Source organism: Dreissena polymorpha, chromosome 2, assembly GCF_020536995.1.
Source record: "Dreissena polymorpha isolate Duluth1 chromosome 2, UMN_Dpol_1.0, whole genome shotgun sequence".
NCBI classification, from domain to species: Eukaryota; Metazoa; Mollusca; class Bivalvia; order Myida; family Dreissenidae; genus Dreissena; species Dreissena polymorpha.
In genome coordinates, this window is record NC_068356.1 from 126,794,821 (window position 1) to 126,807,042 (window position 12,222).

General features: G+C 36.6%; 2 protein-coding genes across 25 annotated transcripts in view; one reads left to right on the forward strand and one right to left on the reverse strand.

The window, feature by feature from the left end:
• The window catches only part of LOC127868927 (uncharacterized), a 62,074-nt gene that overhangs the window by 440 nt on the left and 49,412 nt on the right, over positions 1 to 12,222 (forward strand). For 16 of the 24 annotated variants that reach the window (XM_052411093.1, XM_052411098.1, XM_052411102.1 and 13 more), the window contains exons 2-3: positions 2,707 to 2,797; positions 3,301 to 3,372. In XM_052411093.1, the coding sequence (XP_052267053.1) occupies positions 2,707 to 2,797; positions 3,301 to 3,372 (163 nt within the window). Of the gene's footprint in view, positions 1 to 2,706; positions 2,798 to 3,300; positions 3,373 to 5,961; positions 6,088 to 10,883; positions 10,959 to 12,222 lie in introns of those variants that run through there. The other 8 variants (XM_052411099.1, XM_052411118.1, XM_052411111.1 and 5 more) reach the window with 4 other exon arrangements.
• LOC127868928 (uncharacterized) lies at positions 5,889 to 10,859 on the reverse strand. Its single transcript, XM_052411119.1, has 3 exons — positions 9,398 to 10,859; positions 6,163 to 7,116; positions 5,889 to 6,045 (listed from the first exon to the last, which is right to left on the reverse strand). The coding sequence occupies exons 1-2, from the start codon at positions 10,760 to 10,762 to the stop codon at positions 7,084 to 7,086; spliced, it is 1,398 nt and encodes a 465-aa protein (XP_052267079.1). The 5' UTR covers positions 10,763 to 10,859; the 3' UTR covers positions 5,889 to 6,045; positions 6,163 to 7,083.

A 12,222-nucleotide genomic window follows, 5' to 3' on the forward strand; every position in this document is an offset into this window, starting at 1 on the left:
TGTGATCAGGTTTAGTACTGACTATAGTTTTCATCTAAACTTGCCTTCTGGAATGCATTCGACATTCTAATACGTAATATGAGCCACACTAACTTTTTTTGGCATAAATTAATCAAAAAGATAATACATTTACCAATAATGCACAAATTAAAGGGGCCTTTCACAGATTTTGGACTGTATTGAAGCTTGTCATTAAATGCTTATATTGATAAATTTAAACATAAAAAATCATAAAAATCTCCATTAAAGAAACAAACAAGAATACAATTAAAAACAAGGACAAAAAGTAACCCTCAACAGGGCTCCAACCACTGACCCTGGAGTCGTGGAGTAAAAAGTCTCCCGCTTAGACCACTCGACCATTCGTGCTCATGCTCTGAATGGATGTATTTTTTACCTATATAAGCAATTCTCGTAGTTTCCCAAAATATAACGACAACAGCAGAACTTTCCCAATTATTCAATCATTTCGTGTTGCAATGCTTTATAATTTTCAGGTATTCAAATCATCAAAAGGTGCATATAATGGATATTTAGAGCATGGTTGTTGGATTTGTATTTGGGTTATCTGGGGTCAAAAACTAGGTCACTAGGTCAATGCTCAGTATTACTATTTCCTCACACATATAACTAAAACGAAAATTTGAGAATCTGAAACAACTTTTTTTAATTTTGTCAATTTACCAAAATGTGAAAAGGCCCCTTTAAAACAGTTTATATGATATGGTGTGCTCGCAAAATAATGATACTAATCCCAGTTTCAAATACATCAACTATTCCAGGAAATGTCTGTGTACAATGTGTGTGTTTTCGGAATGGAAAATGTTTTGAAAGTCTAAATTTGAAAATATTCAAAGAGGTTTATATATAATTTAAAATATGTTAGTTTAAAAAAAACAAACAATTTATTGCAAGCAATGTGTTAAAACCATATACCAATAAACATACAGCAACAATACTTCTGTCATAAGAATTCAAATAACAAGGTTATACACTAGAAACTTTGATCGGACAGCATTACAAGTGACAGACCATAAGACACTAGGGTGAAAAATATTAGAATGTCTGCACAGGCTTATGATGGACGTCATTACGCTTTTATTTAATGTTTTGTATATAAAGGAAGTCCTTTCTTAACGGAAATCCAGTTAAGGAGGAATTGTTGTCCCTGATAAGCCTTTGTGGACTGCACAGGCTAATCTTGGATGACACTTTACGCACATGCATTTAGCCCCATGGCATGTTCATAGAGGGTGGCTCATAAAATTAAGACAAAAACAAGCCCAGCGATTTTTTTCCCACATGGGAAAAGTACCGGTGCAAACCAATTGGGAAATTTTGCCCGTAAACCCCTGAAATTTTCCTAATTGGGAAAGTGCCGCTTTTCTGGAAAAAAATCGCTGCTTCAAGCCATATAAACTCTTTTTGAGATGGTTCTTTTTTAAAGATAACCTTTATTGCTTGAAAATTATATTTTCTGTCATCAATTGATAAATCTCCGTAATGGAAAGACAACATAGCAATATGTCCTGTGGCAACAACAAACAAACATCTCTGTATCAATTATTAAAGCCACTACAGATCAGTCTATGCGCTCCAGTCACTTTGGTGCATCACAATTGATCAAGTGTTTAGGATTTCATGCTGTGTCTCTTTAATAGAATGCTGAACAGCTGTCAACCTGTTATTTGCAAAATTATAATGTAGCTGTCTTCCATGGGGAAAATATATTGCATCGTTCTTTATGTATTGATTTTATACCGAGGTTACATAGTGTAGTTATCTGTCCTGTGGGAATATTAGCTAATGCCTTGTTTAGGTTCTGTTTGTTTTATACTGATTTATCTCCAAGGTTTGACACTTACATATACCAGTTATAAACTATGATGTAGGGTTAAATGAAATATTACCAGTGTTCTTGCTAGGCTTTGAAGTTACGATTTTAATGCATAATTTATACAAATGTTGCAAAAAATAGGCAAAGAAGTGACTTATGCTGCGAACAAAATTGTTAGAACAAGTTGTCAGAAAATTCTAAAACAGTTTTATTTATTTCTCTTGAGTGTACTGAGTATACATCAACCTTACAATTTAAATCTGCTGTGTGATTGGTTTAATCAAATAAGGGGCTACAATCTAAGCTAATTGTTATCTGATTGTGAGAGGATTTTCCCATTTGCAGTTATTTTCAATTTGGGACCCTTTTCGTGCAGCAGACAACACTATCTTGGAACAATGTAAATACTCTTCCTATGGAGAACCACTTTAAATGGTGGCGGTGGTTTAGTGGATGAGGTGTCTGCCTAGCGATCAGGAGTTTGTGGGTTCGCTCCCTACTCGGGGAGCATTCTCATTATCTCCTCCATAGACACCAAGTACTGGTTCTTCCCAGGAAACGGACTCAACAGTGTCCTGCCTATAATAGGCCTTCCTGTAAAAGTCAGCAATTGACTGTAGGAAGTACGAAGTAGAAGTAGAAATGCATTATGATACTATCATTAAAAAAACTATATTGGTAAATGATAAAAATAAGTGCTTTGCACTAAATTAGTAAAATTGTGAATCTTAGAAGTTCTTTGACAGGAAGTAAAAGGTTAAAGGAATGTTTTTCCAGTAACAGCTTTATAGGGTTGATGTTTCAAATAGAAACAGGATAAATAAAATACTTGTGATGAAGGTATTCAAATATTGTTTATTTCTGTTCAGGCGTCACTACTTCGAGGTGAAGAGACTGGAGGATGGCTTCGACCTGTCAGGAGTTAACCAACCACAACTCAACCATCCACCTCTTAAATCGGTAAGCAGGCCAATTATTCATTTGTAAATTTGTACAACGTATTAAAGTTATCTATGGATGTAAAAACGTTTTAATGCTGGCCATTTTTGTTAAAATATATGTTTAACCCAACTTGAATAAGTCAGATGCAGATTTCCAAATTGTTGGACTTTCCATTATAGCCCACCTGAACACAGCTTTTGTCTGATGTGGGTTGTCAATAGTCAACTTTTATTACCTTTTTTAACAATCAATCAGGAAACTTGTTTTGGATGTTTTAGCTCATTCTTCAGTCAATTTAAAAGCATGGTTTTCAAGAATGTCTCGCCCAGATAAATTCTATGTCATTAGGGGTAAACAATCTAGGTCAGTAGTCAATTTTATTACACAAGCATAACATAAGCCCCAGGGCGTTTGGTCCTTCTGTTGTGAATTCTGTTAAATATGACTTATTAAAATCTGTTACTTCAGTGCCATATACAAAATAGTAAGTTCAATGTGATAGTCATGTTTGTTGTGCAAAGTTGTCTGTGCTGGTCCCCCCAACCTTGACATCTCCGTACCGGAGTCACATGCTAAGGAGGAATGATCCGCAGGTTTGTCATGCACTTGAGTGCATGGTCTTGGTAAAACCAATACTTGACCACAGTGGTTCATGGAATGATGGTTACGGACTAGGAGTTTAGTTTGTGTTTTTTTCTTTGGTAGTGTTTCTGGTAGTAGCTGCATAGTGTCAAAAGATTTAATAGGTCTTGTTATGAGAAAATGGGGCTTAATGCATGTGCGTAAAGTTTCTTCCCTGATTAGCCTGTGCAGTCTGCTCAGGTTTATCAGCAACGAAGCTTCCCAACTAGACTGTTTTTTCAGCGAGGCTGTTTTCGGAGAAAACCCGAGCTATTGTCATAGTCAGCTCGTCTGACGTCCGCTGTAGGCGTCGTGCTAAAACCTTTATATTGTCTCTAAAATCAAATTGCTTCGACCTACAACTTTGAAACTTCATATGTAGATGCACCTTGATGAGTTCTACATGCCTCAACCATTTTTGGGTCACTAGGTCAAAGGTCAAGGTCACTGTGACCTCTTATATAAAACTTAAACAAAATCCTTAACATTGCCTCTAAAATCAAAGTGCTTCCACCTACAACTTTGAAACTTCATATGTAAATGCACCTTGATGAGTTCTACACGCCACACTCATTTTTGGGTCATTAGGTCAAAGGTCAAGGTCACTGTGACCTCTAATATCAAACCTTAACATTGCCTCTAAAATCAAAGTGCTTCCACCTACAACTTTGAAACTGCATATGTAGTTGCACCTTGATGAGTTCTACTTGCCACACTCATTTTTGGGTCATTAGGTAAAAGGTCAAGGTCACTGTGACCTCTAATATCAAACTTTAACATAGGCTCTAAAATCAAAGTGCTTCCACCTACAACTTTGAAACTTCATATGTAGTTGCACCTTGATGAGTTCTACATTCCTCAACCATTTTTGGGTCACTAGGTCAAAGGTCAAGGTCACTGTGACCTCTTAAATAAAACTTTAACAAAAACCTTAACATTGCCTCTAAAATCAAAGTGCTTCCACCTACAACTTTGAAACTTCATATGTAAATGCACCTTGATGAGTTCTACACGCCACACCCATTTTGGGTCACTATGTCAAAGGTCAAGGTCACTGTGACCTCTAAAAAAAATAAATTATTCTGACAAGTAGCCGAGCATGGTACCCGTTATGCGGTGCTCTTGTTGTTAAGAAGAGACCATCTTGAAGAAAAAAAATCCATACAAGTGGGAAGTGTAGTCCCAAATTTGTCAGTGAAGGCTGTACTACTCACATGCATGGAAACATGTTTTCCCAGAGTGCCACTCATAGTATTTATGGAGTAGATTTTATTAAAGGCTTTTAGGTGTGTTGGTTATATGAGATATATGTTAAAATAAATTCATGTATGAAAAGCTTGGTAATTAGTTTTAATGTGAAAGGAGGAATAGGTTCAGCAACTTGAAAATAGAACAATTACAAACACACCTATTATTAGCTTGTCTGTTTTGGGAGAAAACCCGAGGTATTGTCATAGCCAGCTCGTCGTCCGCCGTTTGCCGTCCGCCGTCTGCGTCTTGCTTAAACCTTAACATTGGCTCTAAAATCAAAGTGCTTCCACCTACAACTTTGAAACTTCATATGTAGCTGCACCTTGATCAGTTTTACACGCCACACAAATTTTGGTGTCACTAGGTCAAAGGTCAAGGTCACTGTGACCTCTAATATTTAAAACTTTAACATAGGCTCTAAAATCAAAGTGCTTCCACCTACAACTTTAAAATGAAAGTATTCTATCTACAGATGCATAATCTTTCAGATGAGTTCTTCTCGCCACTTACCTTTCTTCCTTTGCTTCTGACAAGCTTTCATTTATTCAAAACTGCACCGACAGCCGAGCGTCGGCACCGCTATGCAGTGCTCTTGTTACTCATTATGACTATTTTAACTACATTTTTTTGTTCCAAAAATGAATTATTTTACATTCGCTGATCAATTTTTTGTTGTTCTCATTTGATGAAACAAGATTTGAATCAACTATAGGTTTTATAATCAGGATCAGTTGATTTAATGAAAACCCTCACTTCCCTTATTCAAGCTTTTAATGGAAATGTTTGACAATCTAGCATCTGTAGACTGTAGGAAAAGCAATAACCTTGGAATTCTGAACTCCAGACAGGATATTTATTAGATTTGAGTATGTTCTGGGAAAAAAAGGCTCAATGCATAATACTTTCTGCTTTTATGGAATGTTTCATTTACAGGAAGTCTTTTCTAAACAAAAATACGGTCTAGACGGAGAGTGAATGTCCCTGATTAGCCAGTGCAGACACTTTATGCATATGCATGAAGCTAGTTTTCCCAGAATTTTCTCTAATTAGTTCACTTTGTTCAGCCTGCAATTAAGGACAATGTAAACATTTATTTCTCAACAAATACTAACAAGCAGGTAGGAAATACTTTTAAATATTAGTGTAGAAAATGTAATGTAAAATTTCCAAATTTGTACTCAAATTATAATTTTATGAGTAAATTATACTTACCTGACATATGTACTTTAGGATTCTATCTCGGCCCGAAAATAACTCGCTATACGGTAGGCGCCGCATAATAGACGACTACCGGAAATAAACAACTTTCGCGCATGCGTATCGTAGTTTCCTCTCCACACGACCTCATGCTCGAATCACTTTCCTTGGCGCCTTCGAAGGCCTCAGAAAGTAGTCTGAAAAAGAGGGGAGGAAGGGTGGGTTTGTACATATGTCAGGTAAGTATAATTTACTCATAAAATTATAATTTGAGTACAAATTTGGAAATTTCATTTCCTAAATTATGTACTTACCTGACATATGTACTTTAGGATTCCTTCCCAAAGCAGTCCCTCTTTGGAGGCGGGTTCAGGTACTTTCTGACCACTCCAACAATTATAGTAGATCTTCTCATTCCAGAGTTTTCTATATCTTCTATTTCATAAAAACTGCTACAACAGTCCCTCTTATATACACAATAATAACTGTACACAGCACAAATCATGTATTCTTATTCACTTTCCCACATATTTAAACAATATATTTTAAAAAATATATGATGGATAAACCACTACTTGTGGCCGTCATATATATGATATGTTCCATACTGTTGACTTAAAAACAGTTCACTTTCCGGAAAATAACTCGCCGGGGAGAAAAACATTATTCTTTAAGAAAATCAAATGATACATCTTTAAAATAGAACTTCACAAAAGTAGATGATCTACTCCAATCTGCACTGTCTAAAACATCTTTCAATGGAGCTCCCTTAAAAAGAGCCCATGATGGTCCGATTGACCTAGTTGAATGACCTTTAACTTTAGATACATACACTTTTTTCATTTTGTATGACTTTTGAATAGTCTTAACAATCCATGACGAAATTGTCTGACTTGAAGCCGCTCTATGCGGTTTATTTACAGTTAAAAATAATTTCAAAGAGTCCTTCTCTTTTGAATTCCTAAATTTTTCTGTTGATTTCAGATAATAAGTCAATGCTCGTTTTGGATCCAACAACTTGTTCTTTGGAAAAGCAGGAATAAAAATAGTATTGCTCTGATGTGAACCTCTGTCCTGTTTCGATAAACCATGCCTTATGAAAGTTACACCTTTTGCTTGTACATTCACAGAATTTTCTCCCAATGTCAAAGATTGTAAATCCCCACATCTGCGAAAAGTTGTAATTGCTATGAGAAAAACTGTCTTGTAAGTTACATACTTTAAACTGGCTGTCTTTATTGGCTCAAACGGTGGTTGCTTGAGGGCATCTAAAACAAACAATAAATTCCATTCAGGTACAAGTCTTTTCACTGGTGGCCTTTCATTGAAAATGCCTTTCAGTAAACGAATAATATAGGGATGTTGACCCACTGGTATTCTGTCCACCGGGTTCAACATAGAAGACATCATTGATCTATAGCCTGAAATTGTTTTGTATTTTAAACCATCTTTATATAGATCAGCTAAAAAATTAGCACAGTTATTTAAAGATGGACTAAAGGGATCAATTTGTCTTTTACCACACCAGCTATGGAATTTCCTAAATTTACATCTATAATCTTTCTGAGTTCCGATTCTCCATGATGAACACAATAATTTTCTAGTTTGTCTAGAAAATCCTTCTGTTTCATACCGTTTGTCGATAATCTCCATGCAGTCAGTTTTAGAAATTTTGGATTCGGATGTAACATCCCTTTCTGAACCAATAAATCTTCCATTTCTGGAAGCTTGACTGGTGGAGCTATCAACAACTGAAGAATCATTGGATACCAATGCTGACGTTCCCACATTGGTGCTATCAGAATCAATTCGCACTGAAACTTCATCATGTGTTTGAGTACCTTGCCCAACAGACTTATGGGTGGAAATGCATATGCCATCATGCCTTCCCAACTTATGGACAGAGCATCCTGTGTCAGTGCTAATGTATCTAGATTCCATGAGCAAAACACTGGACATTGTTTGTTCTCTGCTGTCGCAAACAAATCTATTAGCGGAGTCTCCCACATCCAAAACAGATGGTTCACTACAGTCTTGTTCAGTGACCATTCTGTAGCCTGAAGTTGGTGTCGGCTGAGAAAATCCGCTAATACATTTGTCTGCCCCTTGATATGTACTGATTTCAATTTCATATTGTGGTGTAGAGCTAGGAACCAGATTCTCTGAGCTAATTCGCAAAGTCTCATCGATTTTGTACCTCCCTGTTTGTTCAAATATTGAACTGTGCTGGAATTGTCTGATCGAATCAATACATGTTTGTTCTTTAATATCGGAACAAAATTTTCCAATGACAGATGTACCGCCTTCAATTCCAGATAATTTATATGCTCTGTACTCTGGTTCCTGGACCAAACACCCTGTACTACTTGGTTGTTCACAAAACCACCCCATCCCACCATTGATGCATCGCAAGTCATTGTTATCTGCGGTTGAATTGGTTGCAAAGATACCCCTTTTTGAAAATTGGCTTGATGTAACCACCAATGGAGACTGGATTTCACAGACTGTGTACATGGGACCTCCCAGTGCAGAGACATTCTGGCTGGACTCCAGTTTCGTAACAAATGCATTTGAAGGGGTCTCATATACAGTCTTGCATTTGGTACAATTTCTAGTGTGGATGCCATCATTCCAAGAACTACCAAATATTGTCTTGCTTTTGTGTAACCATTGATTAGTAGATGAATTGCCTTCACTAATTTCTGAAATCTTTCTGCCGTTGGATAAACCAGGCCTTTCTTTAATTGAAAAACTGTTCCTAAATATGTCAGAATCTGTACAGGAATGAGAGTGGATTTGTTTTTGTTTATTATGAAACCTAGATTCAGAAGAAGATTGAGCGTTATCTCTCTTTCTGTTAGTAATATTTGTCTTTCTTGATTCAGTTGTATCCAGTCGTCCAGATACACTGCTAATCGTATGGCTTTTACTCTTAGATAAGCTGCAACAACTGACAATATTTTTGTGAAAACTCGTGGAGAGACAGTTGGTCCGAAACATAATGTTTTGAATTGGAAAACTTTCCCCTTCCATGCAAATCTGAGGAATTTTCTGTGTTTCTTGAATATGCCTATGTGAAAATAAGCGTCTTTTAAGTCGAAAGATATCGCCCAATCGTTCTTTTGAACTAGATTTAACACTTTTGTCAATGTGTCCATCTTGAAATGTTGCTTTCGGAGGTACCGATTTAGAGGTTTTAGATTTATGACTGGTCTTAAATCTCCTGTCTTTTTCTTGACTAAAAATAGAGTACTGTAAAAACCTGTCGTCCAATTTGTTTTCGGTACGATTTCTATAGCATTTTTTTGCATTAAAGAATCTATTTCTTCCTGCATAATATGTTCGTTTTCGATACTGACATGAGTTTGTTTTATACCCTGAAAAATTGGTTTCTTTATGAATTCCAATTTGTAACCCTCTTTTATAATTGATAAAACCCATTTGTCTGTTGTAATCAACTGCCAATTTTTTTGAAAATGAGTTAATCTGTCCCCTACTGGTATCTCCGGTCGCAACATTAACAAACCTGACTGGTCATTGTTTACTAACCTCGGCAACTGTAGCCCTTGGTCTGTTATTGGCTGCATAGTTGCCCCGACCTCTCGAGCCACCAGCTCTGTGCTCTGTTCGAAAAGTACTTCGTGGTTCCGCATTGTATTTTGGAATGCGAAATGTAGGTGGCGCTCTATTGTATTCATTTGGCTGAACACCCATTCTTGTATTTGTCTTTACATATTGTCTTTTGACAGATGTTTGCTGTTCTGTCTGTTCACTGGCTTTCCTCTTATATGTTTCCTTCTTTTGCAATTTTTCTGGCAATAACTCTTCAAGTGTTTTTCTTTTGTCTTTCTTTTGTTTGAGAGTCTTTTCCAATTCTTCACCAAACACCCCGTCCCCTCTCAAGGGTAGGTTACTGATTGTCCTTGAATCATCAAGTTCATATAAAGAAGTCTCGCTCATTGTGACTTGTCTACGAATGATATGAAAAAATGCTCCTGCTCTACCAAATTGATCTAGACTTCGTGTGGATAAAGCAAAAATGTCCTTCACTTTTTTCTCAATGTCTGGTTTATCTGTAACCATGTCCATTAACATTGCAAGAGCTTGCTGCATGTACATCTGTGTAACAATACCCATGTAGACACTTTGCTGTCCTCTGTATGCGGTCTTCTCCACCATTTTGTTTGGTTGTGAGAACAGAAAAGTTCCATGTTTAGCGAATGAAGCTCTAGAACCAAACTTCTTTGTTAGACACGTGTCTACAATATCGTCCAATGTAGGTACACGTAAAAAATGTTCAGTGTCTTCATCAACTGGAAATAAATCTTTGCACTCTTCAGAAAATGCTGTTACATTATTTGGTGTTTTAGACCGATAGCTTTGTTCCAAAATTTCTTTCTGCGAATTTTCTAAGCAAATGCCAGTTGGCTTTTGTGCATCTTTTTTCAAACATGCATCTTCTCCAAAAATGTCTTTCAAACACCTACGTACACTAGCACTGTGCTCTGTGTCTTCTTCTTCTGAATCAGACAACGAAAAATGTTCAGAGGAAGCAGGATGAATGGAAAGTACGTCATCTTGACGATTACTTGTGGAACTTTGACCAGTCCTCTCTTCAAAATTGGGGCTTTTATCACTCCCCTGGTCATAATTGGGGCTTTTGCCATTCCCCTGCGTTGAATTACCATGTCTTTGTGACTGGCATTGCAACAATGCAACAATATTGTGTAAAGTATTTTCAAGTTTACCGTATTTCTCGTCAAAACGATCCTCTAATAAGTCTACTTTGGAACGTCTTTTTTTCTGCTTGCCAGACACTGTGTTATTACTCACGTCACTGTGTCCCATATCTTCTTCCTCGTTATCCACAAACGGAGAACGATTATTATTATTTTTAACAAACACTTCAGCCATGCTGAAAAATAGCGAGTAACAAACGCCTTCGAAGGCGCCGAGAAGAAAAGTGATTCGAGCATGAGGTCGTGTGGAGAGGAAACTACGATACGCATGCGCGAAAGTTGTTTATTTCCGGTAGTCGTCTATTATGCGGCGCCTACCGTATAGCGAGTTATTTTCGGGCCGAGATAGAATCCTAAAGTACATATGTCAGGTAAGTACATAATTTAGGAAATGAAATTGTGTGTTTTTTTTATAAAAATACTGTTTTATTATGTGTTTAATGTGCATCAGCCGTTTTTAGCTCATCTATTTTTTGAAAAAAAATTATGAGCTATTGTCATCACCTTGGCGTCGGCGTTGGCGTTGGCGTTGGCGTTGGCGTCGGCGTCCGGTTAAGTTTTGCGTTTAGGTCCACTTTTCTCAGAAAGTATCAATGCTATTGCATTCAAACTTGGTACACTTACTTACTATCATGAGGGGACTAGGCAGGCAAAGTTAGATAACTCTGGCGTGCATTTTGACAGAATTATGTGCCCTTTTTGTACTTAAAAAATTGCAAATTTTGGTTAAGTTTTGCGTTTAGTTCCACTTTTCTCAGTAAGTATCAATGCTATTGCATTCAAACTTGGTACACTTACTTACTATCATGAGGGGACTGGGCAGGCAAAGTTAGATAACTCTGGCATGCATTTTGACAGAATTATGTGCCCTTTTTATACTTAGAAAATTGACAATTTTGGTTAAGTTTTGTGTTTAGGTCCATTTTATTCCTTAAGCATCAAAGCTATTGCTTTCATACTTGCAACACTTACTAACTATCATAAGGGGACTGTGCAGGCAAAGTAATGTAACTCTGACTGGCATTTTGACAGAATTATGTGCCCTTTTTATACTTAGAAAATTGAAAATTTGATTAAGTTTTGTGTTTAGGTCCACTTTATTCCTACAGTATCAAAGCTATTGCTTTCATACTTGCAAGATTTATGAACTATCATAAGGGGACGGTGCAGGCAAAGTTATGTAACTCTGACTGGCATTTGGACGGAATTATGGGCCCTTTATACTTAGAAAATTGAAAATTTGGTTAAGATTTATGTTTTGGTCACTTTACCCCTAAAGTATCATAGATATTGCTTTCATACTTGGAACACTCACAAACTATCATAAGGGTACAGTAAAAGGACAAGTTGCATAACTCTGGTTGTCATTGTTACGGAATTATGGCCCTTTTTTGACTTAGTAACTTTTAATATATGGTTAAATTTTGTGTTTCGATCCACTCGAAGTATCAAGGCTATTGCTTTCAAACTTCAAATACTTACATGCTATCATGAGGTTACTGTACCTGGCAACTTGAATTTTACTTTGACCTTTGAATGACCTTGACTCTCAAGGTCAAATTATTAAATTTTGCTAAAATTGCCATAACTTCTTTATTTATGATTAGATTTGATTGATACTTTGATGAAACTACT